Source organism: Nesoenas mayeri (assembly GCF_963082525.1).
Source record: "Nesoenas mayeri genome assembly, chromosome: 8".
In the NCBI taxonomy this organism is placed as follows: domain Eukaryota; kingdom Metazoa; phylum Chordata; class Aves; order Columbiformes; family Columbidae; genus Nesoenas; species Nesoenas mayeri.
This window is the reverse complement of record NC_137554.1, coordinates 26,680,167-26,706,082: the sequence shown is the minus strand read 5'-3', so window position 1 is coordinate 26,706,082 and position 25,916 is coordinate 26,680,167. Positions and strand designations below refer to the sequence as shown.

Here is a 25,916-nt window from a genome sequence, read left to right as displayed (position 1 = left end):
AGGGCTTGTCAGAAGGTGGCACCGGGTCAGCCTGTGTCAGTGTTCTCAGCCACTCTCCAAGGGGTTCGGAAGGGGTAAGTCATGATTTTTCCTCAGGCAAAACCTATGTGACATGTACTTTTATTTCCTAATTAAGCTAAAAAGACTAGAAAAACTACACCAGAAAGCCATAGCAATTGAGATCATCTATTCCCCACTTAAAGATGCAGATTAAACAGAGTTAAAAAAAACCAAATAAAACCAACAACTAGGCAGCAGACTGATCCACCTACCTTGAAATATTCAGGAGCAGAAAGACAAGTGTATAAATCTTTGGTGCTTTTAATTAAAGGATTTAGGAAGGGCAATCTCTGGTGTCCTCTGTGGAGATGCTTGCTGTGCATAGCCTGCCTGTCTGCCTTCCCATGTGTCCTGGGAAGGAAAAGTAAGCTAAGAAAGTATTTTTATAGCTAACAGAAGCCAGGAAGAAGAAAAGAATTGTGGATGATATGGCAATCGTGCAAAGTAGTGATAGGAGAATCTTGGTCTGTGTGTGGTTTAGCTTTGGGATTTGTACTTGTCTGAAAAGTCCCCTTGGTGTGATGCTGTTCCTCTGTTTGAGGAGTGATGGTTTGTACTGTGTGGTTACAGCTGGAATGGACTCGAGTAATGTTTTGGGTTTTAATCTCCATAGGTAAGTGCTACAACACTGAAACACAGTCTTTTCTCACACTAAAAAATTGATGTTTAAGTAATATGGCTTTGAGATGTGTTTCAATTCTTGGTGGCTGCAGAAATTTCCAACAAATGAGCAAAATTGGTTGTATTTTTTAAGCCACTGCAAACAGGATGGAGATGAGGGAATGGAAATTAATAGCACCCTTTTATAAAGATCCCTGTCTTAATTCTGAGAGCACAGTGTTAAATAGGGAGGTCTTTTTCCAAAATACAGTAGGAAGTTGAGACTCTGAAAGCCTTTGAACACAACAGAGGAAAAAATTAGAAGCAGCAAAAGTTGCAATAGATATGAAACTACATGAGCCAATCCAACTTCAAATGACTGAGGAAAGAACTCCGAGGTCAGTGTGCAAATGAAAAACAACATCTGTTCCTCTGAAAGACAACAGGAAGGGTTATTTTTAAAGAAAAGCTCTCAAAATTGTGTCCTTCCTCCTGGAAATCAGCACTGGTATCAGCAGTGGCATTGCCATTGAAATGTTCTATTTGCCTTATGTAATTAAATAACGCTGTGCTAGTCCCTCTACTTTTCTAATTTTAGCCTGGTAAATAGCCGGATGATATTGTCACTATTGCTACCCAGTAATGCAGCTCAGAGACAATTAAAAAGTTTCCAGAGTGTGAGAAATGGGGAGTCCCTGATGTGCTGCAGCACCAGCAGAGAAGACAGTAGGTTGGGGTGGGAAATGGTGGCAGAAATCCCAGTTTATTTGTCTGTAGCTGCTTATGACAGTAAAATAAGATGTGCAGCTGTGTTTAAAGTCATCCTGGGAGGCTTTAGCAGCAGCGCCCATCAGATTTGTTTGCTCTGTGTTCCCTCATGCAGGGGCAGGAACACAAAATATGGATAATCATCTAGAAACTCCTTTTTCCTTGTGTCTTGCATCAGTCAAAACACAGAGCGTCACCCTCTTTCTTACTTAATCTGGGCTTTGCAGATAGTTGGTTAATTACTACAATCATTTACATCTTTGTGGCATCAATGGATGTTTTTCCTGGAAAAGGTTTTGCTGCTAGGAGATGGATCCTTCTCCAGTGTTCCAATGTTGAGCCAAAGGTGATGAAAAAACCCAAAACGGAGTCAATATTTAACTGCAGATAGATGAGGGAGAATTGCAGGCCAAGGATCTCCCAAAAAAATCAAGGTAAATGACTGACAGGATGTTCAACGTTATCTTCACTGATAGAGTTTTCCAGGATCTCTCTTAAAGCCCGAACTAGGAAGTTCGTTTTGTAGAAAGTGAAGAATCTGTAGTAATCCCGGAGATCTTGAAACCACATTCAGTGGAGATTTTAGTCCAGCTCTGCACAGTATCTTCAAGAATTCTTTTTCATGGTTATTAGTGTTTACAAGTATAGGTATATGGAATGAGTTCTGTAAAAGGAAAGTTTCACTGGCATCTTAAGGTTCTTAAACCTGCCTCTGACTCCAACAGGTCACTTTGCTTATCAGGCACCTATTTTCTCAGTGGTGCTTAAGCAGTAGGTAGCCAAAGAGAAATATTAATAACCCCTGTCTAAACACGTGAAATTTGGCACTGATTATGAGGTTCCAACTTTTTCTCTTCCTTTTATAGTGTGTAAACTCTGTCAGCATTGAAATTGGTGTATACGAAAGACCTTTTATCTCATGAATTTTCCTTCCAATATTCAGTATGATTACTCTAATCAGCTGGTTTGACCTTCTGTTGTTAAAAATTATTTATAAGATGCACATGTAAAATTTCATTACGGATTTATAACCAATGCAAAACCAATGCTGTGCTTGAGAGCACAGTGATAAACTTGTGCATTCCTGTGCTGGAGCCCTTTTTTACAGCTAGGGGTTTACTTTCTCAATTTTAAGTGGCAATGCTTAAAGCATGTAGAATTAGCTGCAAAGTTAAAAGATTGTGGCTACAGTTAGTGTCTATTTTGTCAGCCCCTGCCAGGAACTGTAGTTACTTACAAATCTTTCATCCTTCAGTGTAATTAGTTCACAGGCGGCGTCTTGAAATACCTTTGAAGATGCTGCCGAATTCTTAACACTGACTAAATAAGGAACAGTGACAGGTCACAGAGAATAATTGAGGAATTTTCTTTAATTAATGATTCCACATGATATGAGGCACTTTTATAAAAATTGGGAGTTGGAGACAGAAGGACTGTGATTTAATTTTCTCAGGAACAAAAGCGAATGTTTGAATGGGCAGGTTGGACAACGCCTTCAACTTCACTTCTCCGTGATGTGCTTTGCTGTCTATCTAGTATGTTTTATTACAATGTGTATCTAGTATGTTTTATTATAATATGCATCTAGTATGTTGTATTATAATATGCCAGAATACCAAATAATAGCTAATATCCAGCAGGCTCTATGTGCTTCATAGGAAACATGTTGTCCTCTCCCCTCCCCATCCTTTTTGTGTTCTTACATAGTTGTAATTCCCATTTTAATCAAGGAATGACTTGCATAAGGAAAATCCACAGGGCAGGACTCTGAATCTTAGAATTTATGGCATTATTTCTTTCCATTAATTTTGTCTCTAAAGAAAAGAAAAATCAATATGTCAATCTTATTTGTTAACTGTTGTAAAGCTTTATGTTAATGAAGTATTATGGACATTTTTGTCACATTTCAGAACTCCAGGCAGAAGCTAAATCTCAGCATAGTTCTCTCTGCCAGAAAGAAAGAGTTTACGTATTTGCCCAGCATTATGCATCTGTGTGTTATCCAGCATGCGATGTGTTGCTGTAGGAACACGCAGTAGAGCAAGGCGGGTTCTTAAACCAGGAATGCTCAGAATTATATACTGGCTACACTTGGGGAATAACTGCCTTTAAAGTATTATATTCATCTGCTGTTCCAAACAAGTTAACTTTCCATTTCTAAACCATTCTGTGAAAGCTGCATCTTCAAGGTAAATATGTGGAATTAGGTAAATGTTTCTGTTTATGTAAAATGCATGTTTCAAATAACTCACAGTGTGTGCTCATTGACGTTCTGAATATTTAAAGACTATATCATTTCAGGAGACTGTTTAAACACAGTAAATTCATAGGTATGTTATTCATTGCTTGCTGAATAAATGCATCATTTAATATCAAAAGAGCTACTTTCTATCAGCTGAAAAATAGGATTAGAAAATAGGTCATTTTAGTCCATTGATTTCTACTCTCCAAACCACTATGTAAAATGCAAGAACATTTTTTCTGATAGTGTATTGCCTATGTGCCTACTGTCTAGGTGGATTTCTGTATTAATGAGTGTTTCCACAAATGTGAGAAGCCCACTTAAGAGGAGAAGCTGCTCTGACGCTCACCGGTTTGTTTAACCAACAAAATCCAGGGTTTCATGTAGAAATGAGAATGCCAGAATATTTCAATATACATAATGTGCATTGATTGGTTTGCTGAAGTTTCACATTTTAACCAAGAAATGTTCTTGGGAAAAGCCAGGGAAGCAGTGCATGGATACCTATAGCTAATAAACTAATTTCTGTAGTCTATGCAAGGGGTAGAGGATGCAGAAGGCAGACAGGGATGCTCAGCACACCAGCTGCTGCTGGTTTGGGGTTTGGCCCTTTCTCCTGGTGATGAGCGATGAGCTGCATCTTGGGGTCACTTGCTGGGCTTCTGGTGGATGTCACCGCTGGACAGGTATTGGCTCTGAGGGATCTTTGTCCTTGCTGTTGTGGTTCACCATTGTATGAATTAATTTATGGTACTGTAGATGGCATCAGGATTTGCTGTCAATCAGCGTACACTGTGTAGGAATCCGTACACCTCCTGGGTACGGGGAAACCTCTTTCCAGTGCAGTGCTAACTTCCCACAGCTAATGGCATCTTAAAAAATGCAGTTTAATAAGTGACAACATAGAAAAAATGTGTGAGTACCTTGGTGCACATACTCGTGACATCTCCCCGTCTCGGTCAGGCGGTGGTATCCGATGGAGCACAGGACCTGGCAGGGATGGGCTCCCCGGGACAGCACAGGGTGTCTGGGCTGGCAACGTCTGTGCTCAATTAGGTTCTTCATCTCTGGACGTGATTCAGGCCTGTGCTCCCAAAGTATGCCGGGAACTCAGCGCAGTGCACATCTTCCAGCTTTGAACACTGCAAGGCATGGTAGAGCTGCTCTGAAAGGCTCGGATATAAGGACATGTTCTGGTTGAGAAAAGAGAAGTAGGAGATTCCAGAATGTGATTCATTAGCAAAAAAGGAGCAGTCTTTGTTTTTATTTATCACAGAAGGGTATGTTTTATGTGAAGGTTTTATCAGCCAGAATTGCCTGACTGCAGTCATTCTTACAGGAATAAATATGCATATATCCATCTAGATGAGATTTGTAGCCATGTGCAGAAATTTAAAATGTATATATAACTCCGTATCTATAACTTGAGGGAGGGTCCCAACTCTGCGCAAAATATACAAGAGCCTACAGCTGCTTGGAAAGGATCTGACAAACTTGGGTTGTTAAGGGAGGGAAGGCTTGGGGGAATAGGGGGCTTGTCAGAAAATGCCTATTTGAAATCTCCATGAACATGTCAGTTTTAAAGAAATTCAAATAAAAGCCTGTTGAGTTTTGAGTGGAAAAAAAAAAATCTGGCTTCCTTCCAGGCTACCCGTCTCATTCCAGGCAACACTTCTTTTCTTGTCTTTTCACTGTCTGAATTTCTCACCAAATGGAAATTGCAGTTTCTTGCCAGCTGCATCTAGAGTATCTATGCAACATGGACATTTTGATGCAGTTGCCAGCAATATCTCCAGCTAGGGATGAAAACCGATACCCAGAGATAACACAGGATCAGCCATTTGCTTATTCTGAATCTAATGTTTAAAAGCACACCTTTGCATCTTTACCTTTCTGTACTAAATACTAATCACAAGGCTCAGTCTAACAAGCTGGTTTTGGTCCTTCTTTAAACTTCCTAGATGAGAGCTTAAGGATGCTGTCAGGCAATCCAAGAAAGACTCTGTAGTGTGTTTTTCTTCCAATAGTCTCTTCTGGATTAAAGAAAGTAGAGCAAAAGTTCATAAGTAAAAACATGATAGTTGGGCCAAGTCCACATCCTTCAAACAGCATGTTGATAAAAGCTTTACACAGCAGCTCTGAACAAATATTATTTTATCATGAAGTGTCACTGCTCCCAGGAGTGGTGCCGTCTTGGCTTCAGCCTTCTTTAGTGCAGAACTACACCATTATTGAAGATGGACCTTCCTCAGAGTAGGAACTGCTTCTGAGGCACAAATACAGCAGTGAGGGCAGTGGAGCAGCCCCTGAACATTCAGGGCGGCTTAAACAGGCTTTGACTTTGAGCAGAGATCCTTCACTCGTGGAGCATAGAGTGACGAATAAAACAAAGGTGGTGTGCTCAGAGCTGGACCAGAGCTCAGCGTCTAGCCTACATATTTTATATTAGAGACTCAAGACACTTGCACAGTGTCCTGCTATACTGTGACCTTTGCTTTCTTCCAGGCCTGGCTGCTAGTGAGGAATTATGACCTGAATACCAAAATTTAAAAATAAAAATAAATACAGGGCAATCCTCAATGTGAGCATGGCAGTGCCAGAAGTTTGTATCTCTGAGAAGCGAGTCTTTGTATGAACCTCACACCTACTTAGAACACACCACATCAGTAGAAGGAAACTTGTCGAGAATTCAGGCCCAATTTACCATATGCTATTCTGTTAATCTCGCAAGCTTTATAAGGAAAAGTCAGTTTGTAGTTGTTCCTGTGCTTTGACACCTGTTCCTGTGATTTTCCTTAAGTCCAGATTTTAACTGAGCCCCTGCATTCTATGGTGCTGCAAGAACCCATGGAGCTATCTGGTTAAGGTTTTAAAGTTGGTTTCCATTAAGATAAATGTTTTACCATTTTTCAACTGCCGAGTCACACATTTTCATGAGAAAAAGCTTTAGGCATTAGGCAGCAGAAGAGTAACCCAATGGATGGGTGGCACCCGCACCCTGAGCCCCCCATATGGTACCTCATTGTGATCGGTGTCATTGGGTGACACTGGGACACTCAGCGATGCCGGTCATTCCAAACACCCACACGAAATTATTGACCTTGACATCTTTTGTACGTCCTTCTTCTCATTTTCAAGGTGTATGACTCAGCTCGCAGTTCTCTCTCAGTTGTACTCCACAATGGCAGGAATGCATCTCTTTCACTTGAAAAAAAGAAAAAAAAAAAAAAAGATAGAACTTATTCTTAATATCTCTGATTGCAATAGAAATGATTGCCTGCCATTCAGCCTCCTTATTCAACAAGCACAGTATATAAAACTACACTGAATGAGTTTTCTGCCAAACTGAGGCAATTCAGAGAAAAACTCAGTTTTGAAAGCTCAAGAGCATGTTCACTCGAATGAACGGGGTATGGATTTTATAATAGGAAAACAGCGAGTAATTTGAATAGTCTGCAGTAAATTGTCAAAGCGAAGCACTCTGGTTATAGAGACATTTCAGGAATAAGTAATGCCAGCGATGTTGTTTCTGAGGTTTCCACTCCTACAGTCTCCAATGTACAGTCCCGTTATTTTATTTTAAAGGAAGGCGGAGCTGTGTTGTACAAAGAGGTGGAAATCCTCACCCTGTTCAATGCAGATTATCACTATCAGGGTCTCAGTCAGTTATTCAGAAAGTTTTAGTAGTTAAGGGTTATACACAGAGCAAAGTAGGAAAAAAGAAAATTATTTATGGAGCAAAACATATCTTTCTACCACATGTCTCAAAGATCATCAGCGGTGATTTTAAAGGCATCCAAGTCCATCCATGTCTTCCCAAAAGCCAAACTTTGTTTTCTGTTTCAAAATACATTTTAATGGGGAACATATGAGTGGTCATCCTCAGGCCAGGGCTGGAGGGGACACGGTGACACCAAGCAGAAGGTTCAAAAGGTGCAGGTGGCAGGAGAGCCATCCTGAGGGTAACTCACCCCACACACTCATCCCCTTCCATTATTCAGCATTAATTGGGAAGAGACCTCCCACAGAAGCACTGACACTTTTTTTCCTCACTATCTCCATCAAAATATTACATAAATTGACAGAGATTTTCAAAGCCCCAAGTCTAAGCAGGAGCTTCACACCTAAAGCTCTCAGGCAGTTTTGAAAAAACTATTTTTTTCTTTTTCCTGCATATTAACATATGCAAAGCTGAGCCCTAATGTCTCCAAAATCCCCCAGATAAAGCTGAAAAGTGAGTGGGGAAGGCTGGTGCAGGAAAACCCTGCAAACCTTCATCAGCAGAGCCACAAGGAACTCATCACAGGGATGGCAAACCAGAGAAATTGAACAGCATATTCTAACACAACACCCATGGCTAAAGGATGGAAATCTGAATATACTTTGGGAAAAAGAAAATCTGCACATTCATGAAAAGCACCAAATACTTGATTAGATTACATACACTTTCTGTGAGTATAATCTACTTTTTGTGGATGGACTTGACGTGATGTTCGTTAAGTTCTCTGAGCTCACAAACGGGTCCCTGAATTAAACCAGCAGCTCTAAAGCAGCAGCTTCTGCCCTTGCACAAACAGGAATCCCTCTGCCTGAAGGGTTAAAGCCTATCACAGATGGGGGTGGATGTATGGGAAATCCATGGGCTTACAGCAGTGCTGTATAACATGCACCTATTTAAATTAACTGAAACTAGGACTTCATAGCTGTGCACACAGGAGGGAGGGTCAGAGCTCCACAGTCACAAAAAATAATTAAAATAAGCCATCATTTCTAGAGTCAATCAATAGATTTACACAGTCTGCAAGCTTCTCTTCTTGCTCTTAGAATCAACATCTTGCAAGGAATGATAACCGTAGGCACAGAAAAGATACTTGGGTAGATGAATGAGAATAGCTACAGGTGGCATTTCTGCATGGAAAAGAAAGAAATAAGTTGTTGAAAGAAAAAACATGGTTTGCTAAGTCCTGCTGCGAAAAGGATTCATTATACCCAGAAAGTTAAGCATATGTTAACACTGAAAGGAAGCGATTGTATGCTGATAATTTGCAGGCTGGAGGTGACCAGAGGTTCAAGTCTGTTCCATCAGCCTCATGTCCTACCCAACAGCCAAAGTGTCTTAATGGGGACAAAGTGACAGGGGAAACGGACGCCTTTCCCAGAGTCAGTGGCGAGATGACAAACTGTATGTTTAAAGTGACAAATCTGTTAATTAAAATTTACAAGTGGTTAAATACTGTTTGACCCAAATGGAGTCAGTTCTCATGAATCAATTTTGGAGGAGGATCTGGGCTTTTCAGCAAATCGATAGCTCACAGCTACAGAACCTGGACAGTCTCCACGTTCCTCATGCGGGAGCCCCTGCACTGCCTGCTGCTGGAGAAAAGAGCTCAATCAACTTGAAAAGTAGTCACAATTTTACTCGGGCAGTGTTTGAACACTCTCAAGTTTCATGAATAGTTAATGTCACGTCAAGGGTTCAAGAAAAACGCTCTTGTATCTTAAGAGCAAATAGCTCAGGTTTTGATGAGTTATGTTTTCCCGCTGCAGACACAGGCCAGTGGAAATTGCAATCATTTTTCATGAAAAGGCTCAGTAGTTTTTATTACAGGAAAGTAAGGGTGGCCATTGCATTTACTAACTAATGCAGTAAATGTAAAATTGCCAGGGTAACACGCTTTTTTTATTTATGCTGCTGAGCACATAATGTGCTGGTTGTTTCATAAAAATATATATTAGGGGAATTTCACACGCCAGCAAGCTGTAGATCTCTTTTATGTATATGACTTATCCCGTGTCCTTCTATTTAAGACGGAGCCCATTACAGAGTACAAGATTAAGCAGTATTGACATCCAAGACAAACTCGAGAGATAATACCCATCTAGTCAGTTATAATTCAATGTGGCACTACACTTTAACTCTCCCAGAATCAGAATTAGTAAACACATTGACTTTGTTATTTATTTCATTCATCACCTTATTATAATAAAAGCACTGTTGATGGTTAATTGATTGGCTATTAGGGTGGTTCAGCAGTAGCCTTCCATGGATTCCTTTTTTAAATATACCTATAAAACCAGAGCAGTTTATACCCTAAACAGAACCATGACCAAGAGAAACCCCAAAGAAATGCTTAAGAAAAACCAGCAGAATAAAAAAATGCCCCTTTAGAAATGATCTGACAACTACCCCACTGGAAGTTTTGTCTAAAAGTTGTCAGCTCCTCCAGCAAAAAAAGTTCCTTTCTCATACACAGTCACCAAAAAAAGGCAAGAAATCATGTACTGACCTGTTTAACTCAATATCCTTTGTCAAGATCAGAAGAATGATGTTGAAACTGTCCAGTAACTGTAAAGTTCAGTGTAAAATATCACCATTCGCAATGCTATATGACATTGCCTCAATGTAGCAGAACCAACAAAATCTCCATGATATATGAGCACTATCAAAGTTTCCCAGTGAATACGTAGATTTAATGTGATGCTTAATTCAAGAGCTTATTTACAATGTCACACTTCATTTCGAGGAAAGTGATTCTGACAACCGATCGTTAAAAATACAGAAAAAATGTTTTAGAAAAGGTCAGAGGTACAAATATTTTACATATTAACTACTAATAAATTCATTTCCTCTAAAAGCTGGAAGGATCAGCAAATGTCTTCAAAGCTATTTACAATATTTCAGCATAAGATCCAACCTCTAATTACCAATGTAAGTTGTAAATAATTGTCAAGTATGCAGATGAGCCAAAAATTCTATCAAATTAAAGTAATTAGCTCCCAAGTCAAATTTTTCTGTCGCATTAAAATGCTTTTCCTTTTCTCAAATGTGACACTTACAAATGAGGGCAACATTGTAGGAGAAGCAGTTATTGTAGGCTGCCAAAATTATGTGCAGAAGTGCCCGCCAGCACACGGCACGCATATTACTTTCAAAACGACCTGTGTTTCTCAAGAATTGATTTTATAACTCCAGAGTTTTGTTAGAGCATCACACTTCTGAATTGCAGCAATTTAATACATTTTTAAAAATCTAAAATAGTCTTAAAAAACATAAGTTTAAAATAGAAAGCCTGTCAACAACAACAAAAAAATTAGTAAATGTATGTGCTTCAGTGTACATTCCACTATAGATACACAAAAAGTCACCCTTCTGGATCAAAGCTCAGGAGATGGATGCGCCAGCCACATCTCCTCACCGGAGTTCGGCTCCAGGACCCACAGTGCAAGACCTGCAGCTGCCTAATATGCTGAGTTCACATGAATAAATTCAATAGAAATCAGTTCTGATATCAATTATACAGAAGCAATGGAGGGCTTTAGTAGCTACGTCATTTAGAAAATTGATCTGAAAGTGATTTCACAGTTCATTCTCAACAGAAGATCTTCTTTTCTCTTTTCTACAAGTTTTGAGGTTTTCCATACATAAACACATGGAAGGTAAAGAGTTTTCTCACCAAATCCAGGGCAAGGAGGAGAGTTTGGGAGTTGTACATCTGCCTTTTGGATTGCAGCTTAAAATACATACTAATTAAAGCTACCCCCAGTTTCAGTATGCAGCCAGAGTTCAGTATGCAGCCAGAAGGTGCAGAGTTTGCCCTTTCCATGCCCCATCCCATGCAAACACAAAAGTTCTTGCACCAGCTGCTCGGGCTCCAGTGCAGATTGACATGACACCTCTCTACAGAGTCATACCTCAAACATTTTAAATCCAAGATCATCATGTTTTACCACACCCTTTCCTATCAGAACTGGAATATGCTATTCTGGGTGAGGAACAGTGTTCTGTCAGCGGGGGCAAATACAAACTGCAGTTCCTGGCTTTGCTGACTGCACCGTTGTTACTAAATTATTTTTCTGCTGACAGATAATAGGATGCTGTATGTAGAGCTATCCAGTTTATACAACTCGACACAGAGTTGTCACCTCTCTTTTATAAAGTGTTGGTAATTCTGAAATCTAATGGAAAAAATAGTCATTTTTGTCCAATTCTCAGTTCAAGGACTTAATGCTTTTGCCAGTAGATTCAGCAGGCTTCGGATGTCTGTGGAAATGTCTTGATAGTGAAACTCTGAATATTTTCTCTAGATTGTTTCCTTCTCTTTCCCTGGCAATGACCAGGAGGTTGGGTCCCCAGCACACATCACTGGGCAGAAGAGGCTGGTTACACAGAACAGCCCATCTATTTAACCAAAAAGATGCAACTTCGCCTTATTTATTGCAGTGCTGTGTTAGCTATCATCCAGGTTACACAGACCTTATAATTTTTATTTCAGTACTATACAATTGTGTTCCAGCCCGTCAAGCACAGTATTAGTGGAAACATCTGCAATGAGGCTGGAGTTCGGGGTTTTCAACAGGGGGAGAGGAGTGGATTTGGGGTTTGGTTTTTTACCCAAACGTGCTCACAACCGATTGCATCCCCAAAGCCAATGCTGTAGCTCTGCCAGCATAACCAGGCTGGGCAGACAGCAATATGATAATCTCCCTTGACTTTGCCTGAATTTTCATTTGGAATTTTCACCATTTCATGGGCTATTTTTATTAAATAGGCCTTATTTTGCTAGTGAAATCCTAGAGAGTCTTTCTAGCTCATTAATACATAGTAGCAGATCATATAACTCTGACTATCAAGCTATGCTAGATTTGCACTTATTCAAGGTTTTTCATATATGCTCCAAAGAGTCAGGATGGATCTGATTCCAGGCAGCATCCTCTTTGGCCTTTGGGCTAAGTAATAACATTTACTGGAAGGCAAAATTATTTGAGCCACTGAAGATAACCTTACCAAAGAGATACTGCTGCAATAAGCCATTAAATAATATTCTAAAAAATCTTTACTTTTTTAAAATAATCCTCAGTTAAGTTATTTTTAGCACATCTAAAGAAGGAGAGGAAAGCTTGGCAAACTCAAAGAAAATGGAAGACAGGTTTTACTTCAAGCCATCCAAACAACAGAGCCCTTTAACTTATTAATAGTTCTATGCGGGAACATTAGGGGTAATTATAGCCCTTCGAGATCTGGTCCCACAAAGAAACAGGTTAAATCTGCAAGTTTATACAAAGTATCTGAATCTTGGTCCTATTGTGCAAAGAGAAGGTATAGAAAGAGGAAAGAGATGGGAAGACGGTGCTTAATCTGAGGAACTGGAACAGCACACGAGTGGTGCGTGTGGAAACCAGGAGACACAGCTCAGCCAAAGAGAAATTTATCCTGGGAATAAGCAAATTCCTTCCCATTCAGAAGCACAACTGTAGAAAACCTTCCACCAATTGCTCCCAGTGGAAGACAAGTAACTGCTTTTCAGGTAGACTTTAAGATATTTATGAGGGAAACCACAGACATGGTGCACGAGCAGAGCTGGGTTTGATAAGCCGAGAGGCATATGCTAATTATAGACTCCACAGCTGTGTTCGTTTTTCTATGAGAATTAAAGATCTGTTTAAAGTTTTCTGCGCAGTTTGCGTACAACAGGCATGGCCTCAGGGCACTGGAAGAACTCGGAGCTGTTTCCATGCCAAAGGCTCCAGGCTGACGTGGCCGATCTGTCACTGCCACCAGCCACCCTCCTTTTCCTCATCTGGACACTCAGATCTCCAGTTCCAGAAAGAAATGGAATATTTCAGTTACTGCTAATTATGGTGCATTGCTGGATTATTTTTTTTTACAGGCCTGAAGAGAACACCCAGCATAGAAGGCTCTCTTCCAACAGGCAAAAGAAGTGGTGTCTAGTGACATTTTTGACAGATATTTGCTCTTAAAACTATGCAGTGACACAGATTCCTCATCCTTTCTGTGCATCCCAGTGCTACATTTGCTTTCATGGCTGCTCTGGCTCTGACCTGCTGCAGGTCAGATCAGGGTTTGGGACTATCCTGCTGTTCTGAACCATCCTCCTGGGTGAGGGGTTCTCATTGTTCTTCTCCGGGTTGTGTCCAGCCCACCTGTGCATCTCCCAGGTGACCCAGCACAGGTGAGCCAGCGTAATCACAAATGCTTTTCTGAGGAATTGTTACAGACTCAGTTCTTCTGCCAATACATGTGCAGTTCGCTATTTTTATAAAAGAGCAGTTTGGTTTTTTTTTGCTTTATTGAATCGTTTGGGGGGGGGGAGGGGTGGTGGTTTTTTCTTTTTTTTTTTTTTTCTTTTTGTTTTCTGCTCGAAAGATATATCTCTTAGTCACTCCATCTGCTAAAAGTCATGTCAGAGGCTCTTGCACATCCTCAGTTCTGAAGTTCCTGAAAGGTACTTTATTTATTCCAATATTGCTGCACTTCTCATCTGTGCAAGAAAATTTGAGATAACTTGAGTATAAAGAATGACATATAAAGCCAAATTTTATTCTATTCCTTCACATTCATTTTCCTCATAAATACCGCTTGGGATTATGAAATATTCCCTGCAGCAGGAAGCGGGTATATCAGGGCTGTACTATTTTATCCTGTTAAACACTAAGGCACTCTGTGTTCAGTGCCTGCTTCATTTATCCTGTTAATGTACTAGCAGGATTCTTTTCCTTTGCATTATTTAATGGAAGGGGTTTTTTATTGGATATGATCAAGTTTATCTGTGCCTGAATGAAATTCCATTAAAGGTATACCATCAACAATGCACAAGGGTTTAAAGTAGTTTTTGTTTTTGCAGCTGCAATAGAAGCATGTCTGTACTATCAAAAAGATGGGAGTGAGCCCGCTTGGGCTGAGCACCACTGCTTTGCTGATGGTTTGATACCCAAAGACATTTGTTTGAAGGAATACGTTGATAGACAGCAGCACATGGGGAATTTACACTGATGATCTGCAAACTAGGCTTTGGTGTTAGGGTTGCTATTGTTCTGACTTGCTCCAAATCACCATCCCCCATTTTTCCCCGTTACCTGAATCCCTTGTAAATACAGAAATGAAGTAATAAAAGCGGCTTGTGCCCAGTCCCGGCGAAAAAGCCCAGACTTAGAAACACTCCAGAGTAAGAACAGCAAGATCATATAATTAGAGTGAGCAATAACTACAGGGGTTTTAGGTACCTATGTGATAATTGCCTGCAAATGGGGACTTTTCTATTGGCAGCAGTACGCTAAAATGTAAAATGCGACTTTGAAAACAAACCACACCGAGGTAATAAAGTTTTAACAATAGCTTTTTGTTGTGAAAACAGTAGCAAAATAAAGTGCTGATATCCAGATATGTTCAAATGCAGTAGCTGGGGTTGTATCACGTTTTTTAACAAGCCAGCCACGTGCATACACCACACAGAAAACAGTAACAGTTCCTGTACATCTCAACTATTATATCACTAATAGATACTGAGCTCCTTCCAAAAGCACACATTGACACTGAGGACCACAGTGGTTCCTTTGGCACGTGAAGTAAAAATGTCCAAAGTCAAGGGGTTTCAGTTATCAGGATCATGTGCCTAAGTATAAAACATCCCATGAGCCTTCCTTCTTGGAGAAGATTTTTTTCCTCACATCTTAAATAATTAAATACTCTTTGACAATAGCATCTATTTAATCAGAATGAAAAGGTTATCTTACCCTCTCTCAATTAAGTTACCCAAATTTTGCCAATCTGTCTGTGACTTTATGCATGATCAAATTACTGTAATTTTTTTTAACGTATAAATTAGCTGGAAAATAAGTCTGAAAAATTAGAGATGCTTGTTTCTCTAAAATAGCACACCTTTTTTTTTTTTTTTTTTACATTAAATGGTTTTCTGTGAATAATAACAATCCTTAAAATTTAGATTTAAAAATGTTTTTAACTGTTTTAAAGATCTTTAAAGTTGGATTTCTATGAGAAGAAACAGGGACAATTTAGAAAATCAAAAACGCTGGTGAGTCCTCCTCAGGGGTTTGGGTGCCCCCCCATTCACACCATCTACACTGAGATGTCTGCACTAAGCACTTTAGAGAAGCTGCTGACTATTTGGAAACACTTCGTTCCAGAGAGTCATTTGAGAACAGAAATTAAGACACTTAAAAACCTTTTGCACATAGTGAACAACCTCCATGAGTTCTGGTTTTGCTTTCTGTACAAGCCCAATGAAACGCAGCCGTTAAGTGCTCACTAAGCAGGGCTGGTTTGAACAACTGCAAGATGTGTCTGGCATGCCCCAGCGCGTTAATAAGCAAGGAAAAATCAGCTTGCTTGAAATCTACATTACTGTGTGTATTTTTAGCTGGTTTTAAATTAGCACTGTGCTGTTTATAATCTTTAGCATGAGTTATTTGTCGGAGTGTGGGTGGGTGGAATGGGACTGTTGCAGAGGGCAGGGAGGGGAGCGAAGCCACTTCTGCTTCCTCCTCGCACGTCTGGAACCCAAATTCCTGGGCAAAGATCCCCACAATGAGGAAATCACAATGCCGGGTGGCTGAGCTACTTAGCATGTTCTGATTGCTTGATTTTCTTTTTAGTCCTGTAAACATCATATTTTATATTTTAACTGAGAATCAGTGCAAAGAACTAGTTTTCAGTTAGATACAGAGCATATAACAACTGGGGTCTTTATGACTGAAACAAGAAATGCCTCTTTCTTATATCTGTGCATGCACAGAGAAATGAGCAAACAGAGGAATAATATTTCCCTTCAAAACATTGCTGGTGGTATATCTGCCTCAAGTATTTAAAATACTAAGTTTAAATATTTTAGTGCAACAAATAGTTAGGTTTTACTTCTGCACTTATATCAATAATTGTTCAGTCTTTTTATTCCTATTTTCATGCCCCAAAATGCTACATTATTCTTCTAAATTAGAAAAAAAAAAATAATGAAATCAGCATAAGCCATTATTTTACAGTTTCTGCATCTCACAGCAGACTGGTGTGAATGCAGACAAATAGGACCTGACCATATCAATTCCACTGGTCTGTTGGGGGGCTCATCTTCCAAACTTTTCTGCCAACACTCGTGTGTCAGAGCGTCACAAAGCCACTCTCGTATAGACAGGTTTTGGCTTTATCCTCCACAGCTCTGTCTTAGAATAAACTGAAGAAGTCGCATAAATCACTCTGGGGGTTTCAGCCTGTGCGGTGCTGAACGTTTCCCTCTCATTCAAAGGAGTTTCAGTGATTCATACCACTATCAGTGAAACACACTGGGCTGGAGAGGACTCGAGTCACCACATCCAGCTCTCAGCTACCACAGACGCGGTCCAAATGCATTTTGACATTACTTAAATTATCAGCATTTTCCAAGTGTTATTATCATGGTCAAAGCTCTGTTTAATCAAAGTCTCCATCTGGCACACACTTCAAAAGGGCCTCCTCAGTCACATTTATCTATTTAACTTTGCTAGTGAATTTTCCATCATGGTAAATCTCCTGTCTCAGGCGCTCAGCCTTGGGGATGATTGCATTTGCATAAGACTAAACAAATCGGTGTCTTCGCTCACTCATTTCTATACAAGATTTTAAGGTTTTGTTCTCCCAAGGTCAAGCCTGGCCTCCCAGGCACAGAGGAGGGTTTGCTCTTCTGTACAAACTTTCCTTTGGTGCAAACAGCCCATCCGAGCGCTCTCGAGCAGATTACCTCTCCTATCTCAAGCCATTGCTTTCTCATTCCATCTTTTATAGACTGTCGACCTGCTCCTCCAAAGCCATAAATCCTCAGCTAACTTCAAGTGTAACAATATTTATAGATGTTATCTGTAGGACTCCATTGAGCCTTCAGAGTCCTATTATCTTACAATCTTTTCTTTAAAAAAAACCCCACATTTTTGACAACCCAGTCTTTTCCATATTTTTTTCTTACTGCTTTGACCTTGAGTTAGTTTATTCCTTCCTTCTCAGTTTTTATGCAACATTTAAAATATACTATTTATTAAGCCTTTCCTATAATAAATCATTAACCGAAATATAGTAAAATGAAATGCTTTTAACATCTCTCTGCATAATCCATTTAACAGAATTAGTCTTGCTTATTCAGACAATCTAAAGAGGTCCGTGCTTTTGTCTACAAGGCATCAGCATTAAAGCTTATAATTATTTCTGGCTAATGCAGTCCTTGGCGTTAGGCAATGTTGGTTTGCATGTTGTAGCATAGTACTTTTCCTAATCTCTTGTATTAATTAGAGATAGTGATATAATATTACTTTGTTCCTTTCTATTCACCACCAGGAGAGATGTCTGAATATAATCCTATCTGTGCTAAGAGTGTGCTTAAATATTTTCACAACTGCTAGCTGTTATAAAACATTAGGATTATGTAGAATAATCACTAAATTAGAAAGAAAGGAGAGCTTGATAAGAGCATGCGGAGATCAGAGGTGTGCGCCCAGGGACCCTGGCCGGCAGCGACAGAGAACACGGCAAGTGCCGACCTCAGTGGGGGTTTGTCCTTCGCCAGGACTGCACCACCATGTAAACGACTCCCAGGAAAGACGCGAGATGCTGTCTTGTCAAAAATGAGGAATGGATCTGCTTTTTGTTGATAACTCATAATACCAGGAGTTACAAAGCAAAGGGGAGAACCAGAGCAGAAACTTGCTCTGCATGTCTCCGTCCCTGCTGCCACAGGAGCGACCGCTCGCACAGACCGACAGATAATTTTAATGTATTAAGGGTAATCAGGTGAGGCTGATAACGCTCATACGGACACAGTGCAATATGTGCACCCAAAACCTCTCTGGTAACCCACCATGCTGCACATCCCAAGGAGCACGGGGTGGGGAAGGACCATCTCCTGGGCGAGGACACGCCGAGGGACCTGCCAGACCCCTGCGGGTCGCTCCCAGCTCTGCAGCTGCTCCCGAGCAGGCGTCACAGGGGAGGAATCTCCCCCAGAAAGTTCTGACCATTTCTTCTATTTACACACTGATGGGAAACCAACACCATGAGTCAAACACGGGAATACCCAACATCACCAGTGGGACCATCAGCACTCAGGAACCATGTTCCCAGGCACAGGGCTTCATTTCGGCATCAGCAAGAAAGTAAATTACTACTCCTCAGTGACCGAAGCTGACATATTTTAGTTATTGCACCTCTTATCTCCCTAGGTCAAGTTACATTTCAAACATCAGACTTTTCATCAAACTCATTTTAGACTTCTAGATGGAAATTCACTGTCTTCCAAGGTACTGCTGCTATAGCTCTGGACGGAATTTGCACGGCCAGATCAGCATAAGGGGAGCCAAACAATCTGACCTTGGTTTCTATTTCACATTGTTGTGGACAGGAATCTCCAGCCAGATAAACACCTCACTGCAGGGCAACTACTGTTCTCCTTCCCCTCCGTGTACCAGAAGTTTCACACGCTGTAAAATCCGTTACAAACAGAGCGCTCCACTACAGCGGTGGGGATGGGTATTATGGAAATGCCCAGAATAGCTGCAGGTGTCATACATACCTCTACTATTATCTCGCTCTAACAATATTACGACTGCAAGTGTGTGCATAAAACAATGACATGCAGTGCTGAAATCTTAGTGGGGGGAAAGCACCTGTGAGATTTATGCTATTTATAAACATTTACACATTTTCATTACTTCCATTCATTTTCAGTTTAACATAGAGACTTTCTATTTTCTATTCAGAAGAACCCTATGAAATTAACCAGTCCAGGTGCAAAATAACCTTACCTAGCATTACACAGCAATAAGAATGAAAATAGTACTGAGCAAATATATTTATTCATTTCAGATGAATGACTAAGCAGACTCTATTAGGAAGTGTTATATTTTAACAATATGTTTGTTTACTTTCTTAAAGTTTGTCAACCACCATAAATAGCTACAGAATGTTATTACTGCTTGGAAACAAAGTTTCTTTTTGCCAGCAAAACAATCAGGTAGCCACAGGAAATGTTAATCAAAATACTGAGGTGAAAAAGAAAAGGACTGCAGAAGCTTCTTGATTTTTAAGAGCCAACATTTTAAACTTTATGCCATCCAGCAGACTCACCACAACATGGTAGTTGATGCAACCCAGCTGCTGCTGTACTGAGAGAGGGACATCTGCTTATAAACTCATTTGGAGACTGGAAACACCTGGAGATTTCTAGAGGTCACACTGAAGTTAAAAGATATAACAATCTGTCAGGACTTTCCAATCCATAAGTCACCATCCATCATACCCAAGCCCCCACGTGTTCCCAGCATAGGCCCTGCCCCTTCCTGCCAGCTCACCTGCCCAAAGGATGCACTGATTTGGGCTGCTAACTAGCAAAGGAAACTATGAGAGCCAGGAGAGCAGACAGGTTTTTTCCACCATGGGATGAATTAAAGTATTGGGGAAACACATCACGATGCACGTGCTGAACTGCTGGTGCTCTGCGGGCACACGGCAAGTGTTTTCCAGAGACCAGTTCCAGTTTAATACCAATAGAAAAACTTTTTAGATCTGCAGCAAATGGGCCCAAAAAAGCCTTTTAAAACCAACATCTGATGGGTTCACCTGTTGGCATGACATGGGTTTTGGGGACATTTCCAACTACAGCAATGTCTTTGTTTTGTGGGACTCTGGGGGCCAGGTGGACACAAATGTGAACAGCCTCAGGCTGATTTGGAGTTTCTATAGCAAAGGTCACTGCAGGTCTCAGTAGGTGACACTACACCCCCAGGTTCTCAACCACAGACCCAAAAGCCAACGGTTCACGCCAGTTTGCCCCCCTTGAAAGGAACAGGGACTGGAGGGGCTGGAGAAGAATTTTACATTTTGGCTCAAGCTCTTTCAGAGCATCAGTCCCGCTGACTCTGCAGCCACAGCTGCATTTCATTTGCTATTGTAATGCCCAAGACAAGTTTAAAGAAACACTGAGAGCTTCTTAAGTGATTTTTTGAACTGAAATCTTTTGTCAGACCCAGCCACAGCATCAACAACCTGCGGGTGGGGTTGAACAGGGCTAAAACATCATCCACAGATCAGCAAAACCAGCCCCAGGACCCCTGTTCCACCTGAGCTCAGCCCTGGGGGTGGTTTAACCAAACCCAGCACAGTCCGGGCTCTTCAGCTGGTCCAGATTTGTTTCTCCTCCAGGTTTCTTTCACACCAAATCTTTCTGGTTAGCTCACTTTGGGAACCAGAACTTTATTATCTACCCAGTTCTCTGTATTTTTCCCCCATTAATTCACCTAGTACCTTTGTGCTGAAACAATCTAAGTATGATTTAATAAGCTTTAGAAAGATAGTACTGGTCCACATGCAGAAAATCAGATTTACATAATTTCCCACTTGCTTTTATAGGCACCATAGTTCAAATTATCTTTACGTTGGGGAAACACTTTCAATATGATAAAATGAAATACCACCTATGCTATGCTTCAGCTTGCTAGCCAGGTTTTTGTAATAAATTAAATGTTGATTTGTCATACTGACTTATCACAGAAAGTTCCTTTTTAATGAGAAGAGCATGCCCTGTCCTGCAGTTTGTCATGGTTCTAAGTCACTAAACTAAGCTTTCAAGTCAGCTTCATCTTGTGACTTTTTTTTTTTTAGTTACTTGAACCTTTCTGCATAGAGGGGGGGAAATGGAAAATTTCTGGTTTTATCACATACGCTGTGACTAACTGTAGCATGGCATTCTATACAAGACTTGCACAAGTATTATGTTTTAAAATAATTATGTAATATTCATATAGTCTGGAAAGAAAAGCCACTGCTGCAAATGATGTCTCGTCACTTGCTTCTCTATACTGTTTCCTTGTATTTTAACTCTTTTTTTGCATGCACTGACTGTAATATTTACTTAAGAATCTGAGAAAGGCCTTGTATTAAAGTGAGTAAACACAATTTCTTCAAAGAGACTGAAAATAAACATCAATCTCTTTGGCTAAGCAAAACTGTCAAACTTTGACTTCTAAAGTCAGGCAGAAAATGAGTTGTTTTCCAACAAAGCCAAATATATTCACCTCTCATTGATTTCAGTAGAGATCTTAATGCTCAGTAACTTAAAACCAGATAAATTATTCAGATGTTTAAACATGAAGAGCTCATCTGACGTTAAGTGCTCCCATTTTTAAATGCTTGCCTTAATAACAATTTATCCTCTTTAAAACAAGCAGTAATATTCACTGAGGGCTTGGCTACTTCTGCAGCATTTTCTACAGTTTCCAGCAGAATGATTTCTCTGCCCTAATTGTTATCTTAGAAGAATTAATGAAAACTAAGAATTTGGGGAACTAAGAGTGGAAATTTTCACTTAACCCCTTTCTCTTCTCTTTGTAGCTCCCAGTACAGCCCAGTACGGGATCACGGGTGACGCCGAAGTCCTGTTCTCCTGCTGGTACCTTGTGCTGACACTGTCCTCCCTCACCAGCATATTCTACCTGAAGAACATCATTCTGCACTAAATGTAAAGACCCATAAAAGGCTTTTAAGGATTCTCTGAAAGTGCTGATGACTGGATCCAATCTGGTAGAGTTTGTTAAAAGCAGCGTGGGATATAATCAGCAGTGCTTACGTGAGGATGATCGCCTTCTGTAGAGTTGCTCATTATGTAAATACTTTAATTCTACTCCTTTTTTTTGATTAGCTGCATTACCTTGTGAAGCAGTACACATTGTCCTTTTTTAAGACGTGAAAGCTCTGAAATTACTTTTAGAGGATATTAATTGTGATTTCATGTTTGTAATCTACAAGTTTTCAAAAGCATTCAGTCATGGTCTGCTGAGTTGCAGACCATAGTTTACAAAAAGAAAATATTGCAGTAAAGTGTGCTTCTTTAAGGCTGCAATACAAATATTCAGTTCCCTTCTTAAACAGCATTCTATCCGCATTTACACAGAAACATTTTTCTTTTTTGATAAAAAAAATCAAATAATATTGCCTTCAAAATATTTCTTCAAAATATTACACATATCTAGAATTTCTTCTAGCATGATATTCAGGTTTCAAGAATGAGCCTTGTATTATAACTGCATTGTGCAGGACTGCTTTCTGTTTCCTTTTTCTTGCAAACTCAGCATGGGTGTGCCTTCATAAAACATGACTTTCCTGCTCCTCCCCAGCAAATCCGGAATGTGTTTCGGGAAATGCTAAAGCATCCTTTAGAGCGTTAGAAATCTCCAGTCGAGGAGCAAAGTGCTGTTGGCTAAAAGGAAAAACTCCCATCTCCAGGGGACAGGGTAACACCAACGCCTTCTGATGTTTCCATCTCCCACCACTAACCAGTAGGCAATCTCTGTGAAAACCAGTTTTCCCATCACAAAACAGAACACAAGTTATTTTGATACATCTTTTGAATGTAAGAAACTTCCCCTTATACTAAATCTAAATTCCTAAATGGCTGTAAATGTGAGAAGCTGAATAGTCCCTTTTGTATTACTGGCAAAAATTATGTGAATTGGTATTTTTCTTGCACTTAATTTTGTACTGGTTTGGCTAATTTAGCAATGAGAAAGATTGCTTTTAAATATTAGATATCTGAAAATACATGAAGTATCAAGCAAAATTTTATATATATACGTATATATAAAAAATATATGTATAAATATATTAAAATGAGGTTGCTCCAATAACTGTACTGCAGTGCATGTTGCCATCCATGATAGAATCACCTTCACAGACAGGACTCAATTACCAACGTACTAATACCTTACTACAGCACTTAGGTCCTCACTCGTGACTCCCTAGGACCACAGCCCATCAGGATAACACTCTTCTTTCACTCAGTAAAGGGTTAAGTTCCAAACCAGCATCTAACAGTACTAACTTTGGTTTTACCCAGCCCCAGCCAGCATTAACACAAGAGGTTGCTCAGGGTTTCCAGCTGAATTTCCAAGGGCCATCGGTGGGTGTCACTGAGACACAGCCATGGCCAAGCCCTTGACCTCAGCATCTCCCGGTGATCCCCAGAGATGCCGACGCACTTACGCAACTACTGATGACAAGAATAAAAACATTATTGGCATTATTATTCCCCTGTTTTGTGTATGAACTCCAATAGGCAGCACAATTATTACAGTACAGCTTTTTTCTCCAAGCAGCAGGTTTTGCAGCCAGCGATACCAGATGAGCTCTGTGCACACTCGGCAGTTCCAAATTCAGAGTACAGGGACCCCAGGTTCTGAAAAGGCAGGTTTGAGGTTTCCCAGTCTCCGTAGATACCATCCCATGCTACTGTGTAGAGAGAACACGCTGTGAACTGTTGTACGTAGTGACGAAGTGTATAAACAGAAATACGGTGACTCCAAAACATGGCAATGAAATGTCCTGGGTCACTCTGTGTATGTTCAGTGATAATGAACTATTTCTATCTTGTTATTTACAGCTGTGTACTAAGTAGTTGCTGTTTTCAGAAATGTGGTATTCTTTAAAACCTAGAATAACATGACAAAATTCATTCTTTAAGGAAATAGTATAAACCCAGTTCAAACTACACTATACACAGTCCTGATATCCTGATCTCTCTTGTATTGCAGCTTTAAAGTGCTATATTTTAGAATCCATTCACTAGAAACAGTGGTGCTGCAGAAAGTATCGCGTCAGTGCAGTTTTATGAAGAAAGAAAAAAGGGTTTGCATAGCCCAACTCATATACTTTGTCTCACAGAAAACTGAGAGATGTTCCTATTCTGTGGCCGGATCAAATTCTATATTTCAATGATAAGTTTAATTTCAGTGACTCCTGATATCTGGATCCTGATATTTCCAGCAGCAGAATAGAATGAACAGCAGCTTTATTGAGTATGAAAAAAATGTATGTACTTAAGTATTGACTGTTTACATTCACATCAGGCGGTGCTGCTGGATAACATGGATGAGACATTCAGCCCCATCTCTGAATTTTCACTTAAATTTGGGGGAACATAATTATTGTCAAGCCAAAAAAAGAAAAGAAAATACAAACCCCACTGATATTTCTGGGTGCCAATGGTGTTTTCTGAGGCAAAATAGGTATTTAAGGGTGGGTCAGCCTGTGTGTTTGGCAGCGGGAGGGGTGTGTGTGTGCCGGGTGCGGTGCCGGTGAGTGGGAAAGGGTGATGGGGAGACCCTCCTTAGTCCCCCCAGAGCTTTAGGCACTGATTAATTCAACAGACATAGTACCTAGAGCCAAATCACCTGAATTTTTCCAGGATCGGAGCCGTAGGCGGTGTTGATCAAATAAAGAAACTTGGTTCTTGGTGAAACTGTTCCACACGGTGAACTGGTAATTGTCCAGATTTATTGGGACTTATCGGGATGTTCTTCCAAAGGGGACAGTGAGCACGACGTTTTACCAGATCTACCCACCCTTTAATTTGTGGGTCATATTTGCTTTAGGCAACTGTTCAAAGGTATGTTCGCTGCTGCTTCAAAGGATTAACCCATATCGTTCATATCTGTCGGGCAAATATTATTATATTTATTCCCACCTTTCAAACATGAAAAATAAATGGCTTAGCTCCGAGCAGTATAACTGAATATTTATATCCAGATTGTTGTCCACATTGGAAACCCCAAAGCCTGTAACACCGTAAGTTCCTCCTTGTGCAATAGCTCAGGTCTGCAATGACCATTGCACCAGTGGCGGGCACAGAAGCAACAATGCTCTAATTATAATGACACTGATCATTCTATTATGTTAATACTGAATTAAAGGATGTCTCACAACTCCTTGAACAACTGCAGTTTCTCAAGGGTTTATAACTTGGCAGGAAATGTATCCATCATAGCCAGACAGCTTTTCTTAAACTTTTCAATAGATACGTTTATTTTTTTTTAGAAACTCTGCTGGTTTTAAGCTACAGGAGTGTCAAAATCATCATCGGTAAAAGCTGCCTTTTTGCACATTTTCAGAGCTAGTGTCCTAGACAAACAATGGTAAATGTTACGCCTACCAAAATTTCCACTTAGTGACATGACTGTGTTCGAAAGAATGTGTAAACCAAAATATGTATTTTCATGGATAAACAAATTGCCTTAAAGACTAAATATGCATTTACTTCTAAGATTGGATCAGACTTGTGCCCAGTCTGGAGGTAAATAATCCATATTTCATAGGCTGCCATGGAAGGTTTTATTTCTTTGGAAAAAAATAAAAAGAAAAAAATAGCAGTTTCTTTTAAAATAATCTTAAATAATGTAAAAATTCTTGCGTAAACTGACAGATGTGAGGAAGTATAGGGCAAGGATCAATTTTAGTGTGATGCCTTGGCAGTGGCAAAGTGTCGCCTGGCTCATGGGGTTTGCTGGGGGGGCGGCCAATGGCTCCTCCGTCCCCATCCTGTCCCATGTCCCTGGGTCTGTGCCCTGGGTGCCCTCTCCTCCCTGGCCATGCCACAGCTTGCAAGACAAACCTCTTTAAAACAAGAAAATAGCAGTGAGGAAAGAA

The 25,916-nt window shown here is 40.2% G+C and overlaps 1 protein-coding gene across 1 annotated transcript in view; it reads left to right on the top strand.

The window, feature by feature from the left end:
- NEGR1 (neuronal growth regulator 1) overlaps positions 1-21,955 on the top strand; it is a gene marked incomplete at its 3' end in the record, with an annotated part of 221,490 nt that extends 199,535 nt beyond the window's left edge. Inside the window, exon 7 of the mRNA XM_080348848.1 lies at positions 21,831-21,955. Coding sequence (XP_080204974.1) covers positions 21,831-21,955 — 125 coding nt within the window. The remainder of the gene's footprint in view (positions 1-21,830) is intronic.
- Positions 21,956-25,916: the final 3,961 nt, after the last annotated feature.